This window comes from Corvus cornix, chromosome 2 (genome assembly GCF_000738735.6).
Source record: "Corvus cornix cornix isolate S_Up_H32 chromosome 2, ASM73873v5, whole genome shotgun sequence".
In the NCBI taxonomy this organism is placed as follows: domain Eukaryota; kingdom Metazoa; phylum Chordata; class Aves; order Passeriformes; family Corvidae; genus Corvus; species Corvus cornix.
This window is the reverse complement of record NC_046333.1, coordinates 145,302,569-145,325,809: the sequence shown is the minus strand read 5'-3', so window position 1 is coordinate 145,325,809 and position 23,241 is coordinate 145,302,569. Positions and strand designations below refer to the sequence as shown.

Genomic DNA, 23,241 nt, shown 5'->3' with positions numbered 1-23,241 from the left:
AGGAAGCACTGAAATATACAATTTACTGTTAATCTTTTTCAAGAAATGTGTTTTTGCAGAATTCCTCATTCATATTTCTGTAGATATTTTACAGGTGCATGGTTATATATTATTACATATTATTGATGCTCTTGTCACTTGTCATTTCATGTCCTGAGGTGTCGCAGAATGAGTATTGACATCCATTGTAATTTATTTGTGCCATCAGAACTTTGGCTCTCAGTAGATGATCTTAATCCCAAAATCAGGGCGGTCTAAAAGCTCATGCAATTTGAAACATGAAGCTAATTTGACTTGGCAAAGGAGAATGACTGTTGCTAATTCTGAAAGAAAAATGTTGGAGGAATCTTAATTTGATGAATGAAATCATGTGATGTTGAAGTTATGAAAGGAATCTGATGTGAGACTACCAAAAAAAAAAAAGAAAAAAACCAAAGGAAAAATATAAACAAATAAAAAAGAAACTGTTGCAGAATTTTTATCTCCCTAGCTGTGTTTGGCCTGAAAGAAGACACTTGTTACAGAAATTTTATATGGGAAAATTGAGAGAAGATGTAAGGCAGATCTGGATTTGGGTATAGGTTCAACATTACCACTTGCTCTCTTCTAGAAATATTGAGTTACTTTGAAAAGTTACTATTAATTTAAATCAAATTTTACTATGCCTGATCTTCAGTGGGTCTGAGCTTCTTTCCCAAAGCAGCTTCCTCATCAGTGTACCAGCACCATTTCAGTGTTCATGCTGCTGGTTCCTCATTCCGGTTTTGTGTTGGAGGCAGATTGTCTTGAAATGCAAATAATTCTGTGACTGTGAAGTCTATTGTACAAGTTATGACATAACAGAATTTAATTTTTTTTTAACTGCTCTGTATTTACATGTAATCATTATGCTTTAACTTCGCAGTCCTGTGTGTTCCATCTTTTATTAATAGTGTGGAAAATGCACATTAATAGTCCAGTTTTTAGGTTGCTGCTAAACCCCAAAAATCCTCACCTTCATTTATTCTTTTTCTTATTGCAGCTGGCCAAGAATGTAGGAAATACTAGTTTTAATGATATTATGGAAGGGAATTTACCTAGTCCTTCACCTAAACCCAGTCCATCAAGTGATATGTAAGTTTTGAATCGTTAAACTCTGAAGTTTACTGTGGAATATATCTGTGATGTAAAGTGTCTTAAACACTAACCAAGCCAGGGGAAGATTAGGATAGCAGAAGGTTTTTACTCCCACTGCAGAGCTTCACAGAAGTTCAGTCTCCAGTCATATAGCCACATTTCAGCTACCTCAGTTTCTCTGTGTATAAAACTCTTAGTCTGGGTTTCAATTTGATTGTTTGGATTGTTTTGAGTTTTGTAGTAAACCCTCAGATGATAAACATAGTGGACTAAATGGCAGTAGCTCTGCTTTTGCTTTGATCTTAGGCCCCAGTCAGAGTAATTTTTACATAGAAGACAGGATAAAACTGACAATGTTCCATATTTTGGGCTTTTTTGCAAGAAAGATGTGCAGTGTAGCAATAAATAACACACATTTTATCAGATAATTTCCTTCTTCCCTCCTCAGCTTCCAAGTTAGACAAGGTGATTTTAAATTATAATCATTGACCCATTTTTCTAAAAATTTCTAAAGCAAGCTCTATTTTCACACCTCACAGGACTGCACGTAAAGAATTTATCACTGCTAAATATGTAGATCATAAGTTCTCTAGGAAGACTTGTGCATCTGCAGCAGCTAAACTGAGTGAATTACTTGAGGCTGTCAAATCCAGGGATTTACTTGCACTAATTCAAGTCTATGCAGAGGGGGTAGAGCTAATGGAGCCGCTGTTGGAGCCTGGACAGGTAAGCTTATCAGGTAAACAATGATTATTTTAAATCATATATGTTTGTAAAACGCCCAGGATCTGGGGCTGCTACTTTAGATGATAAAACAAGAGAAATAACATATGAAAATGGTGGGGTTTTTCTTCCTTTCCTTATCGTGGCATCCTTGTGGAGAGGGAAAAGAATACTTTATCTTTTGTCATCAATTGGTCTAAAGGAGTGTGAAATGTAATAGTGATATCATACACTGTTTTGGTGCAACTATAATGTGTTTAAAAGCACCTGTCCTGCAGTGTGCCTTCTTTAGAAAAAGTCCCAGAGATGGGGGACTTGGCTTGATAGCCCAGGGTCACCTGATACCACATACAGTATCATACCTGCTTTTAAAAAAGTGGCTGAAGAAACACATTATTGATTGTCTGCAAGTCTCTGTTTATTGTAGATGAGGAAAGAATAAATCTTATGACTTCACAGTTTCTGATGAGACATTTACAGAAGTAAATCAACCAGGAAGATTCTTTTGTGTGTGTGTGTGTGTGTATCTGTTCTATCAAGTTTTGAGTACTTGATCTTCCTTCTGAAATCAGTAACAGTTTTTGGAAAAATCGGTCCAGGTTGACCTTAATTATCCATGGACATATGTTAATCACAAGCAAAGTAACCAGTTTTTATAGATAATCAATGCCATGTAACCACTTGCTCAGCAAAGTTTTCTCCCATCACTTTTAAACCCAACCTGGAGAAATGTCAGAGAATATTTTCAACAAGTTGTGTGAAAACAGCTAAGTTGGCAAAGGACACAGTGCCTGTCCGTGTTCAGTGAAAGGAATAAGTTCAGTATAGTCTCAGCACTTGAGCTATCACACAGTGCTTATCATGGAAACACATTACAAATTCTCTGACTGCAAGGTCAGCTTTCTGTATTTGTCATCCACAGCAGTTACAACAGAATTAGCTCCTCAGTCTTCCCAGCTATTACAGGCAGTGATATCTAGAAAGGTATGAGCACCAATTGAAATGTAGTTTGGACATTTATAGAAGCATTCTCCTCTGTAAATTCTCTGATGTTTAATTTTATAATATCTTTTTAATTAGGACTTTAAGTATATATACTGTAATATGCTTTTTAAAATGTTCTTTATGATCAATAGGAATTAATGAAATCTAAATTTAGATTAACTTCTCGTGCAACTTTTAAATGGCATTAAAGAGCATTTCTATTTCTATTTCAATGCATTAATGCATATGATATGTATAGGAAATAAAGTATGATTCAATTCAAGCTCAACAAGGAGAAACCCTATATATGGAGGAAACACCCCATGCACCAAATATATTCTGGGAACCACCCAGCTCTGCCTAAAGAGACCTAGGGGTCCTGATGAACACCAAGGTGAACGTGAGCCAGCAGTGTGCCCTTGTGGCAGAGGTGGCCAGTGGTATTCCAGGCAGCATGGAAGCATTGCCAGCACATGAAGGGCAGTGATCCTCCCCTGCACTCAGCACTGTGAGGCCACAGCTGCAGTGCTGTGCCCAGCTCTGGGCTCCCCATAACAAGAGAGATGTGGACATACTGGAGAGAACACAGTGAAGGGCTACAAACGTGCCTGAGAGTCTGGAGCACCTGGAAAGGCTGAGAGATCTGGGATTGTTCAGCTGGGGGAAGGCTCGGGGGGATCTCATCATTGTATGGAAATACCTGCAGGGAGGGTGGAAAGAAGATGGAGCCCAGTGGTGCCCAGTAATGGGACCAGAGGCAGTGGCAGAGGATGGGAGCACAGGAGGTGCCCTCTGAAGATCAAAAACCTTTTTGTTTTATGAGAATGACCAAACACTGGCACAGGTTGTCCATGGATATGGAGTCTCTGTCCTTGGAGATATTCTAAAGCTGTCTGGACATGGTCCTGGGCAATTGGTCCTTGATGGCCCTGCTTGGCCAGGGAGGTTGAACTAGATAACCTTCACAGGTCCTGTCCAACTTCAACTGTTCTTCAAGTCTGTAAGAGATTTAATGTATGTGGGACTGTGATTTTTGTGATGCTGTTTTTGTAGGAAATAATGTTGGGACTTTGCTTGGTGCTCACCAGGCTGTCATAAAGCAACAAGTACTGCAAACTTACCCAGTATTCCTTGACAGGATCCCTTTCAGTTACTGGTAGCTAAAATGGTTAAAGACTCCTCAGGATTGTTCCATCCAGCTGGGAAAAGTGAAAACTTGGTTTGGGAAAGCTGAGATCTCAGAAAGTGTGATGCCATTTCCTTTGAAGCACATGGTGTCTTTTAGAGATAAAAAAAGACAGTAATTATTTTCATCATAATTTCCTAATATTTTTCTTTTGAAAGACTTGTAAAGAGTGAATGACATGTGTCATAGATCTGATATACAAGCTTTTTAGAAATAAGACAGAAATCTAACTTCTGTTTACATGTGTTTAGGAGCCAGGTGAAACAGCACTTCATTTAGCAGTCCGGACTGCTGACCAAACCTCTCTCCATCTGGTTGACTTCCTCGTACAAAACTGGTATGGATTGCTAACTTTTCATTAAATTTTACATGAAAAATGTGGATGTTCAGAGCTATCCTGGCAGTGCCTTGGACAGCATTTGCTCATCACTTATAACCTTTCTCCTTAGACATATTTCAAAAAATAATAGTTTAGTATCTTTGAGTTGACCTTTGTGCTCCTGAAAAGTAGAGAGAGGGAAAAATCTGTAGATTAAAAACATTGAAAGCAGTTACATAAAAATAAGATGAAAGGAAAAACTCTGTAGTGCACAAGTGGCATTGATTTAGAGCACATAACAATATGAAGCAATGCAAACAAATAGGTACAGGAGGGATGGCAAGTAAATGTGCCAAATACAGGACACATGCAAAGGAATTGTAAGAGTAGAATACAAGGATCTTTCTCAGAAAATTATGAACAGATGCTAGATTGACTTTGAAAGAAGTGTTCCAATAGCTAATAAACTGTATTAAAGCTATTGAAGAGTGTAAACGTCTTAATTAGTGATTTTCAGCATCTAGTTTATTGGCTGAGTTGTTCTTTTTTGTCAAGGAGTGTGTTCATAGAAGTAAAAAACCTTCATGAAAAGTGTGAGTGCTGAGTAGAGGAGAGTGTTATTAAATTAAAAAAAAATAACCTACTAATATATTCAAGCTGTTTGAGATCGTAATTTGAAAAATGCTTAGAAGCCCGAAGTATTATTTTGAGTATTATTAAAAGACTTTTTATTTTGGATGATTATTTAGAATTATTTTGTTTAGTTATGAAGCTTCATAGTTTCTTCAGACAGCTATAATCTTGTATGTGTTTCTGCCTGCTTTGTGGTTTTTTGCGTCAGTCTCAAGTTTAAGAGCATCTTTGCAACCCTGTATGCTCTTTCTGTCCAATATGGGTAACACTGGGAAAAGTGTTCATCTCCTGAGCTTTGCTTTTCTGGTTTATGAAAATACTTTCTTGATCCCAAAATGTCAGGAACAGTTTTTGAGAAACCTGGGTTTAGAACTTGAAAACTGAAGGAAGGGCAGTTTTTAAGGGCACAGCTGGTCTTTCCCTAACTTGGTGTGTTGTCCTTAAATTCCCTCTTACAGTTCTTTTGTTCGTTCTCACAGCCACCCTCTTGATAGTTCCTTGACTGCATGGGACTTATTAACCTCTTTTAATTGTATCAGAATTATTTTTCAGATATTTCTATTGAGCTAATGTAGCATGTTTGCAAAAAGAATTCCAGTAAAGTAGCAGGTGGGAAACAACTGGCATGACCTTAGAGAGATCTAGGTTTGAGTCTCTGAGTTTCACTTCTTTAGTTTTTTGAATGCACATCTGTAGATTCTCAGTCCTTCTAAATCACAACTCAGGTATTTCCAGTGTCCTTGGAACAATTCTTAATAGACTTTGAAAGTAATGTTTAATTTAAAAATATTTTTTCTCCTACTTCATATTTGTCCAGTAAAGTTATTATGCATTTATTATTTATAGGTATGCTGGATCTGGAATGAATAGCACAGCTACTACACTTTTTTTGATTATTTGTTCTTTTTTTTAGTGGAAACCTGGACAAACAAACAGCATTGGGTAATACAGTTCTACACTACTGCAGTATATATAATAAGCCTGAGTGTTTGAAATTGCTTTTGAGGGGGAAGCCAACTATTGATGTAGGTAAGTTCATTATCTAAAACCAGGAAATATAGATTTCCTAAAATTTTTTTCCATTATTTTTGCCACTTTTTTTTATTTCTCTGTGGTAAGTAAACTTGTAATATAAAACTGTGTTAGAAAGATGAAGAACTTGTCAACAAAAAGCCTAAAGGAAACATTCAGTTAAGACAGTTTAAACTGCCTGGAATTTAGGTTTATTGTTTAATCTAGAACTCGTATGTTATAATGCTTCAAATCTTTAATTCCACTCTTAGATACGTGGGCTTTATGTACACAGCACTTAATTCTTCTGTTGATATCAATGGCAGCTGGTGCTGTGGTTTCCCCCTGCACATCCCAGCCAACACTGCCACTGATTAGGGAGGGGAGACCATCTAGAAAACAAGAATTACCCTAACTGTGAGCAAACAGAGATTCTATTTTCAACTAAACTTTTGGTAAGCCATTATGAAAAATGAACTGATATAGGTACAGCAAATGTTACAGCTATCTTACACATATAGGTGGCAAAGAGAAGCAGAAAGACAGCTGAGAAAGCTGACCACATGTTTCATGAGTTAGGAAGGTATCCCATGAATCCAGCTTGTTAGGCCCAAGAGTTAAGTGTGATCAGCATGTCTTTACATTCAGCCATTTAATGGTATAGAAGTTTTTTTAACAGCTGATGCAAACTGGAGGGTATGAAATTTTATTGCTCCCTTTTTCTTTATCACCATCACTTTCCTCCACTGCCTGGTAAAGAACTTTTGCATAAACTGAAGTTCACAGTTTAGTTGCAGAAGTCACTGGTTTCCTTTGCCTTCTTATAAACCCTTAGAATATGTTCCAATATTATAAGTGAGAGAATTTAATGTGATGTTTTTTAGCAGTTATAATGGGAAAGCTATCTAAAAAAGTTAAGCAAATTTATTGGTCCTTCCACTGAACTCTCTCATAGGTAGATGCCAGAGGAGTGTTCATACCTTTTTGGTGTCTTGTTTTTTGAGGTTATTCTGTGGGAGAGAGGGAACAAAAGGTGTTCTTTTTGTTGTTTTGTTGAGTGATCTCATATAGGAGCTGTATAGTCTTTAGACCTTGAAACATCAGGTGTATACTTAAAAGTTGAAAGTTTGGAATTTATGTAGTCCTTAAGGTATCTGGGTGTTCACTTCACTTAAGTACTATGTTTTCATACCTTTTCATATTGAACCATCTCAGATAGATCTTTCCATAGGGAAATCCTTCTTCTGGGGATCTGGATTCTTTCAAAGTCATAGGCCTTTCTAGAGGACTGCTTTGCATTCTCTAGGATTGCTGACAGGCTTTCTCTATGTAATATTTCACACAGACATTTATGCTTATAGATCTCAGTTTGATCGTTTTCAGTTCCTGATCACAGAAATGCTTTACAACCTGGTTGTGCTGCAGAGCATTCTCTGTTCCATCTCCATGGCATTTACTGATGTACTGTGAGAGTACATTTTACATAGGTTTTATCCACATCAAGTGTGTTGCTTATTGAGACTTGCTACTGAGCATCTAGGAAGGGTTCCATTATATTCTGTGCGAGAAGACTTTCCAGAGGGCTCAGATACTGCCTTCTTTCTGATCAGGTGTGTAGACCATTTTATAGCTTTGATAAAGACAAAGCTAGAAAGTTTTAAATTCATTCTTGTTCAAATGTCTTCAAATTACGGCTTCAAGCCTCTACATATTAATCAAAGTAAAATCTGTTTGGATCAACATTCACCTTTTTTTTTTTTTTTTTTTAAAGTCTTAGATTAGGGTGGGGTTTTTTTGAGATATCTTACCCTGCCTGCTTGTTTCTCCTGCTTATTCCTGTAAGAGTTTTATGGGCAAAGGTGTAGAGTGGAGATTGAAATTACTAATTTTCTTTATATTTTCTGCTGGGATGGTTTGGAGGGATTTGGGAACCCAGTAGATGCTGCTGTTCAGAAGGAAGCTGATGATACATGAAATGCTTGAGCGCTTGGAGTGGAATCGTAAAGAGCTGCAGCCACTATAGAATAAAGATGTTTTTGATCACTTTTAGAAGTTACTGTGCCACAAGTAGTGAAATTTAATAAATTGCTTCTTAAGACATCTCAAAGAATCGCTCTTTTCTGTATTGTTAATTTTGTAGTAAACCAAGCTGGAGAGACGGCTCTGGACACAGCAAAAAGAGTGAAAGCTGTGCAGTGTGAGGAACTGGTAAGAACCGAGCCTGGGGGCAAAGGCAGGGGGGAATGTTTACTTCTTTAAAAATGTGATCTACTTAATATATCACTACCATTGTATCTCACATGTGGTATTGCTGCCAGCTGGCTGTGTGCTGATCTGAAAGCCCTACCACAGGTGACTATTTTCTTACCTAAAACACAGCAGTAATTTTCTTTGTAACAGTTTAAGAAAAAGATCTTTCTTCTAGTGGCAGTACTAGTTATTTTAATGAGAGTATTTGAAGACCTTAAGTACTGGAGGATCAGATGTATCAATAAATACATCATTCAAGGAGATTTGGGCTTCATCACCTCAAAAGTTCCTCTTAGAGGCTTTTATATCAGGAGTCTAAGCAACCCCTGTACTATTAAAGCTGTCAAGACCTTTGGCATTTTTCAGATTATTTAATGGGACAGATAGTTCAGAGATGGTGAAAGTCTTTTTATAAGGAGAATTGAAACAACTTAGAATTACCCTCCTCAAAGGAGAAAGAAGCTAAAGTGTAATGTCTGAAAGTCGGTATATCAAAAGATGTAGAACACCAGCTTCTGTGGGACTTTGTCCCTCTACTGAATATGATCAAAGCAAAAACCTCCTGGAATTTTGAGAATGTGTGAGGTATGTTAACAGACACCACTCAAAAGATTATTGGTGTTCAAGAAATAAAGGTGTCAAGGATTTTCCCAGGTACTCCTCTGAAGCATTTAGCCAGGAAAAAGGATTCTACATCAGACCAACAAGTTTGTTTGTTCTTGGCCCTCTAAGGTGCCACCAGCATGCATTTAGTAAGCAAGTGAATTTACTTACTATCAAGGGACTAAAAAGTGTAACTACTGTGGCAGTTTCACAGTCAAGACAAAACCAGGAGAATTTACAAAACAGTAAACCACATTTTTTTACAGTTTGACACAGTACAAAACAGTGTCACTTGCCACTTAATTCTGTTTCTTCCTTTTCCTCATTTTGATGATCTGAGGATCATCAGACTTTTGCTCTGCAGCTGGTAATTTTAATACCTTTCCTGTGACAACTGAAAGTTCTTGTCATGAATTAATTATTGAATAATCAAAAGAGCTTGTCCTTCACAAATTGAAGAAATTTTCTGTGTTTCTGGGCATGCAAGTCAGCATTTTGCTATGGTTGATAAGGTGGGACTACTTCTCAGTTACTGCCATGTCTGCTGTGTAAGTAAGTGCTATTTCCAGTGGTTTGAGTCTTTCAGCTGGAAAACAAACTACCTGTGCAGCACACAATGGGGATGGATTGCTTTTAACTTTATAATATCTCTTTAATAAAGTGACATCTGCCATTAACATGGACCAACTGGCTGTGTTACAGAACAGTCAAGTGGATGTTATCAGTGAGCTTATCTAGCAGTTAATCGTTTAGTTATAGTAATCCAAATTCCATTAATACCTCACTGATTATTTCACTTCAGTCTTATAGAGCATTTATGCCTTTTCTCTTTTTTTTTTTTTTTTAATTTTTGAAGAGGAATATAATTTCTGCATTTTTTTTCCAAAAGCAGCAATGAGTTAAAGTTAAGAGCGAAAAAGAAACATGAATGAGCGCATTGTTTGCCGTGGGCAATAAAAAAGTACAAGATAAATAACTAGGTTTTGCATTATGATAGATGTACTAAACCCATTTCTGTTGCATAACTGGAGTCTTAACTGTTTAATTAAATTCAGTTTCAGCTCAAGTGGGTTCATGAATACTTACATAATAGATTGGAAATACTTTCTTTATTCCAAATTTTATTTCAGGAAGATGGGTAAAGGCGCTCCTGAATCAACTAGTATCAAGTAGACTACATTTCAAAGGATGTGAAGGAATAAATAATGATGGAAAACCTAGGCACTGGAAAGGAAAATTTATCTCCTCAGAATAACCATGAACTACTCTATTAGTTTTTTTGCTGATCATTGAGGTAGTAGTTTTTCAAAGAATGTGAAATATATTATTTGGGCTGGCAAAGTCAAGGAATTTTGTGCTTAAGACATATTGGCCTCATCCAGTGACAGAGAGAGACAAAATATTTAAATAAAGAGTAAATATATTTTCATTTGTCTCAAGTACAGGGATGGTGATTTTGGAGGGGCAGCAGTTGTATGTACCAAAATTTATAAATAGGTTTACTTTTCCTTTTTGGAAAGGAGGGCTCCAGATCAATTCTGCTTTTGTGCGCGTACCTTCTCTTCATGTCATCTTTTCAAATGCTTGTCAAACATGGCAACTTCTGCCCATTTTGAGAAGATAATTCCTTTTGGCATTTTAACTGTTTTTCTGTACCTCAAACAAATGGAGGATGTTTGTGTGATTGCCCTGAAATTGCTTTGTTCTTTTTTGAATCCGGAAAAGTTTTAAACTTTTAAATATTTCAATTTATTTCTTGCCACTAAAAAGAACTTAGTTAGCACCAAAAGAACAACAAGTACTTTAACAAGAATTTTTATTTCTTTCAGCTTTCTCAAGCCAAGGCAGGAAAGCTAAACCCGCACGTCCATGTGGAGTATGAATGGAATCTTCGGCAGGATGAAATTGATGAAAGTGACGATGACTTGGATGATAAGGTGAGTGTGAATTACTGATACGGCTTTGCACAAAAACTGTTAATATCTCTGCTCCCTGGAAATAAATGGTAATTAGAGACCCACTGTTACAGTGGACAACCCACTTTAACCTTTCTTCTCTTACAGGTATTTTTGGGGAAAAAAACCCTAATTTTGAGGCCTGTGTTAAACATGGCCTAAGTGCTTTTTGAATATATTTTGTCAACCTAGTTATGGGCTGTTTCAGAAGTTTGACTTTGACAAGACATACAGCATAATATAAATCAGCAAATCTGGACTGCTTTGTCCTTTTATCTGCTTTAGAATTTTAGGCTGTTAAATTTTAGCTGGAGGAAGTCCAAAGCTTACATACTTAATTTTTTCTATAAATTAATTAAAAACCTAGTTGTTGAATAAATAACTCTATTTTTCATAAACCATGCTGTGCTATTTATTCTGGTTTTTTAAAAAAAGAAGTAATGGAAGGGCAAAACTTGAGGGCATAGAATAATTGCCATCCTAGAGCATGTGAAAAATTAGCCTCGGTGTCCTACTTTAGCAAGTCAGTTAATTACTGTGTGCTCTATTTCTGCAATAAATGCGAATACACCTCTTCTATTTCCTATGAGTGCCGCAGAAAGAAATGTGGACAACTTCTCATTTTCTGTGACACTTGGGACTGAAAAATTCAGAAACCAAAGTAATTTGCATGTCCTCAAGGACAGTAGAGAACAAAATAACCATCTGTGTGAGGAGCCTCAGGAGGATGAGGGATGCTGTGCTGGAGATAATAACCTGAACCAGAGCTGCAGGGAAACAGATCGTGCTCCATGTGCACCCATTAACGTACAGCAGGCAAAAACTGATGTGTAAAATTTCTTCAAAGAGCAATTAGATGCGTTCAAAAAGAGCTGCATCACGGATTGTATTGCTAGTTCAGGGACCAAATAAATCTGATCTGTCAGAAGTGTTTGTTCATTTTTACTAGGCATCAGTGGGGTAATGATACTTGAGGATGATTGTCTAGTCTGAGTAACGTGCAGTATGCATGGGAAATTACTCTTATATTCCAAAATTTTCTAGGCTTTTATTGGTATTTTATTTAGTATGTTACTAGTGTGTATCTCCCGCTTCAAGCTTAAATCTAATTTTGTGTTCGTGATGATCTGTTGATGCTAAAATCTTAATTTTCATTTAGAAGAGAGGACCTATCAGGTTGAATTGCTGAAAAAGGGAGGAATGAGGGCTTATTTGTCCAACAAAGAAAAAAACTAGGCTCATGTTCACTAAATTATGTTCTGGTATGTTATTTTCCAAACATACAAACTATAATTAGTGTTTAGACAGCTGTATCATATCTTTGTTTTTCTATTCACAGCCTAGTCCTATAAAAAAAGAAAGATCTCCAAGACCCCAAAGCTTTTGTCACTCTTCAAGCATTTCTCCCCAAGACAAACTGACTCATCCTTCATTTAGCACTCCCAGAGACAAGCAAAGACTCTCCTATGGAGCTTTTACCAACCAGATCTTTGCTTCTGTAAGCACAGACTCACCCACCTCTCCAACATCTGATGCTCCTCCTCTTCCTCCTAGAAATGCTGGCAAAGGTAAGTCTGTCTCCAAACTACACTTGCAACTGTTGCCCTTCCTTTAACCAGGGCCATTGCAATGTTTCAAGATGCAGCATGTTCTCCTTATTGATGCAGTCGTGTGGTACAATGCATGTTCTAAACCTGGGGGGCACCTTGTAATCGACTCATTCATAACACTGAACATGAATGGGTGAGGAATAAACTAATACTCTGCTAAATGAAAGTCGGTTCGTTTTATGAGACAGCTGCAGTGGATCATGATGGTTTGACCTAGATATCTCTAATCTTCAAGTTTAGAGGATACATTTATGGAAAAAACTTTCTACTGTATTATAATATGTGCGGATCTACTTTTTAGGACAAAGAAACCCTTCATTCCTTGTTACATATTTAATTTAGAAATTGATAAATTGTGTTTTTACAGTAGACTTGTTAGAGGAATCTTTAGTTAGGATGAAGGTTACAGTATAGTTTAACACTTCAGCAATTATGCTGATGCTCCCTTTTGTTAGCACTACTATAACTTAATTTCTCAATTAGTAATTGACTTTGTTTAGGAAAAATGCAGAGATGCTCTCACCAACAAGAGTGAGTAAAAGGGACGGAACAGTGTTGGCATCAAGTGTTTGCTTTTACATGGTTCAGATGCTGTGCTTAAGCACTACAGTTCCATCAGTCTTTGTCATGTACTGGCAACTTTCATATGGATTCCTTGGCTCTCTCTTTTAATCAGGTTTGTTTGCCTTTACAAGGCAAAGCAATTTTGCCAGGGTTTGCATTTTTCACATGAGATTTTTTAATCTGTGTTTCACTGGGGACTCAGTTGTATTCCTTGTAATTTTACTGTGTCGCTCTGCTCGTTGGTATTGTAAGATTCTACTTTTTCCTTTCACTCTCCCATCCCCTTTACATGCTCTGTCTCAGTCTGCTATGGGTTGTTCATTGCAAACACAATGTACTGGCTTAGATGTTCCTTCATGACCTAGGATAACTTCTTTTTTTGTCATAAAGTTGCAAGACTTGGAAATTAATCATACATCCCATTTCCTGAAGAAGGTTAATGAGGTTGTATCTGATGTCTATCTGTTCACACTGCTTAGTATATTGTCATCTTTCAATAGATTTTAGTGAACTTTATTTCTTTGTCATTATATAGTGGAGATCTCGTACAGACTTACCTAGAAAACTGTCTTTTTCTCCAGGAAGTGGAATATTTATGTTCATGTTTCATTCTAAGTATGTATATTGGTTTCTGAAATGTTAGGCATTTTCCTAGGTGTTCCTGGAATTTCTTTGTTGTTCCAAGACCAAGGAATCAACACAACACCAAAGTTAATCGGAAAGAATTGAGGCACTGAGTTTTTATGTGTTTTCATGTCAGAGATTATGCAAAGAAATCTTTATTTATATTACAGTGAAATAATATTATCACAAAATTGCATTCTAGTGTAACATTAACTGCTTCATCAGAGTGGAAAATGCCAGATTCACAGAGTAAGTCAGAGAGAGGTTGGATGAAATTGCTGTTACATTAAAGTCACTATGCTTCTCTGCTTCAAACATGCTGAAATTCTACAGTCAGTGAATGATGCTGGAGTTTTGATTGATATCCATTCAACAGTATTGTGAAATCAGAAATCTCCATTGTATACATGCCTGTGTTACAGAAATAATTCAAGACTTTAAAGTTGGGGGGAAAAGTGACAAATGCATAGAACAATTTATCAGTGTGGAAAGATTGCTGTAGGTGCATCATTTCAGATGCACTTATGGTTCATTTTAAACTGTGCTGCTCCTTGTTATTTCTCCCCTTCCAGCTCTCAGATTGTTTAAAAGAAGATGAATCAGAGACTCCCCACTTCCATAAGACACTGTTGACACATCTGAATTTTGAAACAATCAGAGTTAATTTTTTTTGTTGGAAAACATAAACCTGTAGACTTTATTGCCTCTTTTGGCATGAGTAGTAATAGAATATATCCCTTAAATTGAAGTTTAAGACACAAGCTTACTTATCAGATGGTGTGTTTTTGTTTAAAAAGTTTATTTTAATGTCTTATTTGTGTTTAAGATTATATGAAAACATAGTGTTACTTTTTTCACTAAACTCCCTGAACAGCAAGAGTAAACAAAAGCATTGAATCCGTATTTAAATTTAAGATTTCCTTCTGTCCCGGAACATAATCTGATCTTTGTCCCTGTGCTGCTGTGAGGCCCTGGCAGATACTGTGGGCCCCTGCTAGGACATGGAGTCTGCAGGGAATGGATAGCAGGTGGACCTGCATTTTAGCAGGAGGCAGAGGATTTTTAAGTTTCATGGGTTTTCATCCTTTGGGACATGCAGATGAAACTGTCTTTCCAAAGCATGTTTTATTTTTAACAAAACCCCCTCCCTGCAGCACTCTGTAAGCTGGTTTCATTGCCCAGAGAAGTTCCTGAGTAGCAAAGTTCTGTGGTATTCCTGAGGGGCCACAGGAAGCCATCCACTGAACTTGTGCTGGGGAGAGGAGGTAAGTTTAAATCAATTTAAGGCACATCGCTCTTGCTCATGGCTTTCAGTGGACATGCTGGCTAAAAATAATTTTAAAGGTACAATAGTTGGAGGAGGTGATATGGGGATGTTTAAGTTTCTCCATTCATCATTATAACTCATGTCCAGATTTTCCAGTTTGATAACTTTTCAAAATATTCCTAAAAATGCTGGAACCTGCATGTATTTTACTCCACAGTGTCTCATTTGTGGATACATCTTACTTGCTGCTATCTCTGCTGCAGATTTAGTTAATCCTAACAGAATGAAAAGTACAGGATGAGTGCAGTGGCTGCCTGAGCCAACCACTCTGTGCCTTTTTCAATCGTTTATCTAAGCTTATTCAGGTTCAACTTACTTGTGCTGTCTGTCAAATCTTTAGCTTGTAACATTCTGAAAATCATCTTTGTTTTTGCTCTTTCCAGCATTATGGCTCCAGACATCTAGCAGGTCTTCTGCCTATTGTTTTACAAAAAGCTTTCAAAAAAAAAGAATCAATATTTAAGTAGTTGCATGACTTGCCACAGTAGCTAAATAAAATTTTGCACAACCTTCATTGAAAATCCAGTGTGTAGGTAATGTTGCTAACTAGTTTTAGAGGAGTGTTAGGCAACCTAAGTCAGGTTTTCTTCACTTTGGCTGAAAGCTAATTGATTTTTGCTGGTTCTGCCTGTTTATCCCAGATAAACATGAAGGTCAGGGATAAATTCTGTATCATGAAGTTAAGCTTGGATCTTCAATACCTACAAGTTTGAATATTTTACACTGTCTCAGCTCTAACATGAGGTACATAGACCCAAAGGCACTTGCTTTGTGGTTCCAGTCCACTGCTGCTGCAGTCACATCATCTGTCACATCATCTGCTCCTTCACTAGATCAGACTCAATTTCTAACCAAATTAGTTTATTTGAATTTACTAGTAACTTCTAGAAGTTGTCAGACTGCATTGCATACAGGATTAGGAATCTTCCTGAGTTCACTAAGTTAGTTTGTGCATGTACCAACACTGCCCTTCAGCTTTGGTGGTTTTTCTGTGGCTGGTGGCCATGTCAAGGCACTGCCTGGATGGAAATCCTACAGGTCTCCATGTCTGGGTTGTTACACTAAACAAACCAAGCATATTTTACCTTATCTGATTGAAGAGTATTTTCATTCTCCTGGGGTTCAAGTTATCCTTTCATCACACTAACTCTTCTCTGTACCTTTGCTGTTTAAATCAGATTTCTGAAATACAACTGGCTGGAAGTGTCAGGACAGCAGTAAAATTTTCTCTTTCTACTGGAAATACCACATCAAAGAATACTTTGGTCCTACTTATTTTTTTTTCCTGATTGTATCATACTGTAGCATAGCAGGCATTACACAGTCTCTGCTACCATTTGCAGCTGAAGTCCCTGATTTATAGCACAAATGTATTTATTCTCATTTCCATTACCTCAGCCTTTGAGGTCATCCTGTTTCTTCTGAATGCTTTCAGGATTCTATACTTCTCTTGCATGTACTTGGAGACTTTTTTTAATATTCCTATAAATGTCTTGCACATTTTGATTAAATAATGTAATTTATCCCACTAAGACTTTGTATTTTCTACTACCATAATAGGGAGGGAAGACTAGTTGATGACTGTTGGTTTCATGAGCTCTTCTATTTCCGAATCAAACCAAAATACAGCATTCTTTAATATAACTTTTATCTTTTTCTTTTTAAACGGAACCTTTTTTTTAGCATTAATTATATAATGTACTTCAAATGCTAATGTTGAATCAATGTATATTCTTAGCTTTCTTACTCAGAGTGATCATGATCATTTTGTCTTTAATTATGCTCTTATTTTCAGTACTGAAAGTGTATAATCTAAAGTAAGACAAACTGAAAAGTCTTTTAGTAATATCTATGTAAAAAGTCACTCATGAGAAATTTAAAAATAAAGATAGCAACACTTGTTAATTTTTACTATAAGTTACTTTCCTTTGCAGTGTCCATTCTACCATTAGATGGAATTCTGGTTTTTCCCCCTATGTCTCCCTAAGTGGTAAAAAAAAAAAAATCACACATGAGGTTTTTACACTCTAAACCCACCATTTCTTGATTGGGTGGCAACACCTTTGCATGGTTTCACAAGTACACAGATGAATTGTTACTACTCTAACCGCACAAACCCTGAAGGACAATGCACTACTAATTGTACACCTTATCCAGTTATTTATCTTAGTACAACAATTTTGCGATTTTTTGATCTATTTACACATGAAAGCCTGATCTTGGTAATACAAAAAAGTGATAAAAGATGACAACAGTTAGTACTGTAAGCATGTGCTTCCCAGTAACTGAGGAAAAGAGAGCCCAACAGAAGCAAAAGGAAAGACTTCTAGGTCAAGTTTTTTTGGGTTTCCTTTTTGGTTTTTGGTGGTTTTGCTTGTGATAGGAAAATATCCTTTATGAAATGTGAACTTCTCAACTATGTGAGAAATTAATGATGATTAAGACCTCTGTTGGAGAGGAAATGACTGGTTCAATTGCTGCCTGGTTAAAATCACAAAATACCTTTGATCTAGTAACTGCTCTGATTATTGCTTAAAGATATCTAGCCTAGCCTCGTATAATTAAGAGTATCACACAGGAATTGTTTTGAGATGTTGGTTTTACACACACATTTATGTGGATATACGTGTGCATATACACAGACACATGCAGTTGCTGAGGTGAGCAGCTCTGGTGCAGGGGAGGGTTTACTTAACCAGGGGAGCCTCAGGGAAGTGAGAAAGCTGCAGGAGCCACAGCAGCTCATGGCACAGCAGCTGAGAGGACCTGGGAAGGGCTGGGGGCAACAGGGCTGAGCCCAGACGTGTGTAAAGCAACTCTTGGAGAGCACCATGAACAGTGCCAGTGTGGCAGTTTGGATGGGAATTTGCATGGAATAGCCTGCAGGAAGGAGCTGTAACTGCCAGCCTGAGCAGGGAGCAATGATATCTGCCACTGAGTTATCAGTGCACGTTGAAAGAGCTTTAAACTAGATTTGAAAAGGGAAAGGGATGACAAAACCAGGTTCACTCAAAATAACCCTGGGGGCAGCACACCAGTGTTTGAGGTGTGGGCCAGTGAGGCCCTTTGGGATGCTCTCTCAGTGCAGCTGGGGGATGGAGAGCCCTATCACAGCAAAGACATAAGGCATGGAAATGCCTCCAAATGGTCATGTAGAAATTAGGGCTTCTCCCCCAAAAAAGGTGTCGGGATCAGTATCCCAACTGAGGTGCATCTACACCACTGCACACAGCCCAGACAAAGAACAGGAGGAGCTGGAAGCCATTGTGCAGCAGGAAAACCATGGCCTAGCTGCCATCATGGAAACAAGGTGGGATGACTGACATAACTGGAGTGCTATAAACTCTTCAGAAAGGACAGGCAAGGAGGAAGAGGCAGTGGGGTAGCCCTGTATGTTAGGGACTGTTTTGAGTGCCTGAGCTGAATGATGGTGGCAGTAGGGTCGAATGTTCACAGGTATGAATCGGAGAAAGGCCAACAGGCAGATGTCCTACTGGGAATCTGTTAGAGACCACCCACCCAGGATGGAGAGGCAGCTGGGAGAAGTCCCACAATTGCTGGCCCTTGTTCTCATGGGGCAGGAATGTCTAGGATGTGTCTGGAGTGTGTGGAAGAGAAGTTTCCAACTCAGCTGGTGAGGGAGCCAGCAAGGGAAGGCACCTGCTGGACCTGCTGTTTGTGAAGAGAGAAGGACTTGTGAGTGATGGAGGCCATCTGGGGCACAGGGATCACAAATTCTTGGAGAAGTAAGGAGGGGAATCTGCAGAACTGCCACCTTGGACCTCCAGAGAACAGACTGTGGCCTATTTAGGAGCCTGGTTGACAAGAGTCCCCTGGGAGACAGTGTAAAAGGACTCCAGAGCATTCCTCAAGAAGGAAATCCCAAAGGCACAGAAGCAGAGATGTGGTTTAATGGTGGACTTGGCAGTGTCCGACTTGAGGATCTAAAAGGTCTTTCCCAACCTAAGTGATTCCATTATACAGTGTATTTTATAATATTTGTACAGACATCATCAGGTCTTGTGTTATTTCACCAGTTGGTTCCAAAAACTGATTTAGATTCAAGAACTTTCCCCATGTTTTCTTCATTCAAAGCATGATGTCACTTTATGCCTCTTTCTGAAAAGATGTTTTGAAGTTTTCCTTTATTTTGTGTTTATTTGAAAATAGGTTATTTTGTATTTCAGCCATGTAATCATTAGTGTATGATTTTTGTATTCGTATTTATTCCTTCTGTGACTTCAATACAGAAACAAATGCTAGGAGTCTGAAACTAAGATTTGTAATATCCTAAACACCTTTTCCTTGTGACTTTTGTATGCCATCTGAACTTCTGAAAGCTATGAAGTGATTTTTTTCAACTCCTCTATAATATCTGGATATATACAGCTAAGGTGGAATCTAAAACATGTCCATATAACATAATTTTAAGGGTTTTTTTTTAATTCTACCAAAGTTTATTTTTGTAGAGAAAATTTCTTCCTCTTCTTGGCAATTAAAAGTACAAATCTTACTTCGTGTCCGAAGTTTAATTTTTGCAATAAGCGCACAGTACTGTTTCAATACCTTTCCTCCGCTTTTTTTTCCGCTTTAAGGCAGTTTTGGGTGATTTGGGGCCGCTGGGTGCAGGTGTGGCGGGGCGCGGTGCAGTGCGCGCAGCCGCCGCCAGGGGGCGGTGGGACATTCCCGCTCCCCGGCATTGCGGCAGTGGGAAAACTCCGGTGCCAAATGTCGGGACAAGGGACGGACGCTGCTCCGGCAGCCCCTCTGTGCTTCCGACGTGTTTAAGAATAACGCTACTGTTAACAGTGGGTATTGACTATTCCTTCCCCTCACCATTCCTAGATACACTCGGAGTTACATCCCGAATCAAAACAACTTTGGGTTCCTATTTCTTGAAGCAAAGAAAGAGTTGGTAACTTGCAGGAGTCAGTCAAAATTTAGCATGAGAAAAGTTGGTTTTGCTTTCAGAAACATCTCAATGCACAGTTTAAGTCATCTTGCTTACTTAAGCTCAAGGAAGAAATTAAAATGAGAAAGGGTAAGGATGCAAACTGGGGAACAATCACTAAATTCACTGGCATTTGACTTGTTGTCAATTAATGGTTTTGTGAACTTGGAAGTAAATTGACAGGAAAAATTGTAAAATATATCATTTGATTTACAAAAGTAACCAAGTAATTAAGCCAGGCCCAAAATATCTGCCGGGCTTGTGGTTGAGAGATTCTCCTGCACAGGAGAAGGCCTTTCAGGCTTGAATCTGGAAGAGAATAGATTGAATTATTAACTCATTAGGGGCAGTTCTATTAAATTTTTCTTTGCTGTTTATAAGAAAGAGAAGGGTCACCTGCTGAAAATATCTGACAAACAGATTCATGCTTACAGAATCATTTCAGCTACTTTTGTCAGTGTTAAATGTTTCATCTAAGGAATTTTAATATTATTTTTCACTGATTTCAATACTTCTATGATATATAATAATTTGGGAAGGAGTGCAGGTATTGATCATTTCCAGACTACCTACAGAGAATATTCATAATCATTTTTGAAGAAGGCAGCTCTAGTTTTGTGTGCTGCAGTGTAGGGTATATGTCGAGAAATGAAGGTTTTGTCTCAAATACTGTTCAAATAAGGTAGTTTTTCAAAAATAGGCAAGCTGGTTCTACAGCTCTAAAAAATAGACTGACAATAGACTTGAAATTTCAGGTATAAATAGACTTTGCTTTTAAAGTTTTATGTCAATTTTCTGCATTTATCCAGACTGATGGCAAAGCTGTCTGACCTGCAAAACTTACTGCAAGTGAAGACTGCAGTGAAGTCTTAGTTGTTGGTTAGATTAAAAAAAAAGACAAAACCAGCAAAACCTACAAACTAACAACCCCAGCAACAACCCCCCTGGAGCTGTTGTAGCCTAGTGTAGAACTAATGTAGAGAAGTGGTACCAGTAATTTCTTAGGGCGGTGGTGGCAGCTGACTCGAGCAGTCGTCCCCTCGCTGCCGATTGTGCCCTGCTCTGTTTCCTTGAGCTTCTTATTAGAGATGTTTGTGAAGGTCAATGGTGAAGCTGATTAAGGAAAACTCTTGTCTTCCTGCTGGGTTATTTTGTCTTTCGAGCTGTATCTGTTCCCATATTGTGTAAAACATGCATTGTGTTGAATAATACTTGTGCCAGCACTAATTCAGAGGGAAATAAAAGTGTTTAAGGGTAGGGGTGACTGCATAGGCTCTTATAAGCAATCCTATCATGAAATATCTAATCTCAGTCCCAGAAAGGATTTCTCTGATGTTTATTTTATTCATACCATATACAACAATTTGCAGTGCTCTTGGTATGCATAGTTTGATGTATTCAATCTACAGAAAAAAAAGAATTACAGAAAATCTTCTCAAGCTAAAAATCCCATTTTGAAGGTGAAAGGAAAATTTGTAGGCATATTTCCATTTCTTTCTTCCTGCCTTCCAGTTTATTAACAATATTTGTATGGGATGGTCTAGAGGGCTAAAAAACCTCCCCACATATTAGAACATATAGAAAGCTCTTTCATTCTGGTATAAATTAACAGCAATTTTAATCCCATGTGCTAAATATTACTTAATTTTAATATTTCATGCTGCTTTTTTTTTTTTTAACAATGCCTAAAATTAGAAATCTTGGCGTGATTAATCCTGTATTTTTTAAACATAAGTACACGTGTCATTCTATTGTCAAGTTGCTTATATTCCCACAGCTGAGATAGTTAAAAATGTGGTGAACATGTCGTTTAATCTAAACAGTGTTTTGGCATGGCTTGTCTTTTTATTTTAGTCTTTTGCTGCACTTCGCTGTGGGTCTGACTGTGAATTTTTCAGTGCTGCTTTGACGTTTATGCACATGTATTTGTAAGAAGGTTGTTTGTTATTTTGCAGGCCCACCTTCAACCCTCCCTCTAAGCACTCAAACCTCTAGTGGCAGCTCCACTCTTTCCAAGAAGAGACCACCTCCCCCACCCCCAGGACACAAAAGAACCCTCTCTGACCCACCAAGCCCACTACCTCATGGACCCCAGAATAAGGGCCCAATTCCTTGGGGTGAGTTTTGAATGCAAAACAAAAGGGCAGGGGAAAACCTTTATGATGGCTGATATATGATCTTTGGTTTCTTTTTACCTGGTGCTTGCTTTCCAATGATTGCAGCTTGATGGAACGTCAGCTCAGATAAATCAGCAGTTCTATCTTCTGTCACTCTGCCTTCCAGGCTGCTGCAGCCGAGTCTCACTTGAGAAAGCTGAAAATCCTCCACGCTCCCCTGGGGCCCAATCCATCCACTGCCTCCCTCTCCTGCCGTAGCTGCCCAGGCTCTGCCCTCACCCCGGCCCCTCAGCCACTGCTCTCCTCTGCCTCTGCCCCTGCCCCCTCCCCTGCTGCTGCTGTGCCCAGCTCAGGGACCCGCTGCAGGGATGCAGCTTTGGGGCACGCAGACCCCAGTGTGTCTGTGCAGGTCTCACAACTGCCTCTGGAGCTTTTTTCCGTGGGCTCTGGGCCGCACCTCTCCTGTAAAGTGTTCACACCTCGCTGGTGGGAATGTGTTGTCTTGATATGTATTTGGCTTTTGTGATGTTGTATGTACATACATAAAGACTGATAGGTTTGCATCCTTCTACCCGCAGAAGTTACACAGAAACAGTGCTTTTTAATTTTTTTTTTTTTACCAGGATACCTTTCTGACAGATGCTTTTTGGAAACTATTTTCCAGACTACTCAGATTCTTCCTCTTTTGAATAAACATTGCTCTATGCAGTCAAATGCTCTTGGTAGCTATAAATCTCAGGCCCATGTAATTTTCTGTGATTTTAGTCTTGGTGGCAGGATTTCCATGAATCTGTAAATTTTTTAACTGGAATCCAGTGTTTACATAGGTGCATCATCCATACACTACTTGTATCTTAAGAGAATCCTCTCTCTCTTCTAGTATAAACACACAATTACTAGCCTAAAATAAAAAATTGGTAACCTAAAAGCACCGTTTTTTTTCAGCAAATTGAGTTAAATGTAGTAAATCATGAAGTATTCATGTGTGATTTAATCTAGGATTCAATATGAAGAAAAGTATAGAGTCCAATGAAAAGCAAAGACTTTTTCTCAAGGAATACATGCAATGGAATTTTTTCACTTTTCTACTTCTCAGAGGTCTGGGATATGGAAAAAAAATATTTCCTGTGTTCTGAAGTCTAACAGCCCTGTACTTCCTCAGAGGCATTAAAGACATTTTGAAGAGCTTGGACTTTAAAAATGTAAAAAATCCCAAATATTTAAGTCCAAAACAGCACCTAAAGTACCATATACTAGAATACTCTATA

At 38.1% G+C, this 23,241-nt stretch overlaps 1 protein-coding gene across 5 annotated transcripts in view; it reads left to right on the top strand.

The window, feature by feature from the left end:
* The window catches only part of ASAP1 (ArfGAP with SH3 domain, ankyrin repeat and PH domain 1), a 146,178-nt gene that overhangs the window by 107,709 nt on the left and 15,228 nt on the right, over positions 1–23,241 (top strand). For 3 of the 5 annotated variants that reach the window (XM_019289157.3, XM_019289154.3, XM_039572083.1), the window contains 8 exons: positions 1,022–1,113; positions 1,656–1,842; positions 4,261–4,346; positions 5,875–5,990; positions 8,113–8,180; positions 10,655–10,762; positions 12,120–12,348; positions 21,812–21,973. In XM_019289157.3, coding sequence (XP_019144702.1) covers positions 1,022–1,113; positions 1,656–1,842; positions 4,261–4,346; positions 5,875–5,990; positions 8,113–8,180; positions 10,655–10,762; positions 12,120–12,348; positions 21,812–21,973 — 1,048 coding nt within the window. The remainder of the gene's footprint in view (positions 1–1,021; positions 1,114–1,655; positions 1,843–4,260; positions 4,347–5,874; positions 5,991–8,112; positions 8,181–10,654; positions 10,763–12,119; positions 12,349–21,811; positions 21,974–23,241) is intronic. The other 2 variants (XM_019289159.3, XM_019289158.3) reach the window with 1 other exon arrangement.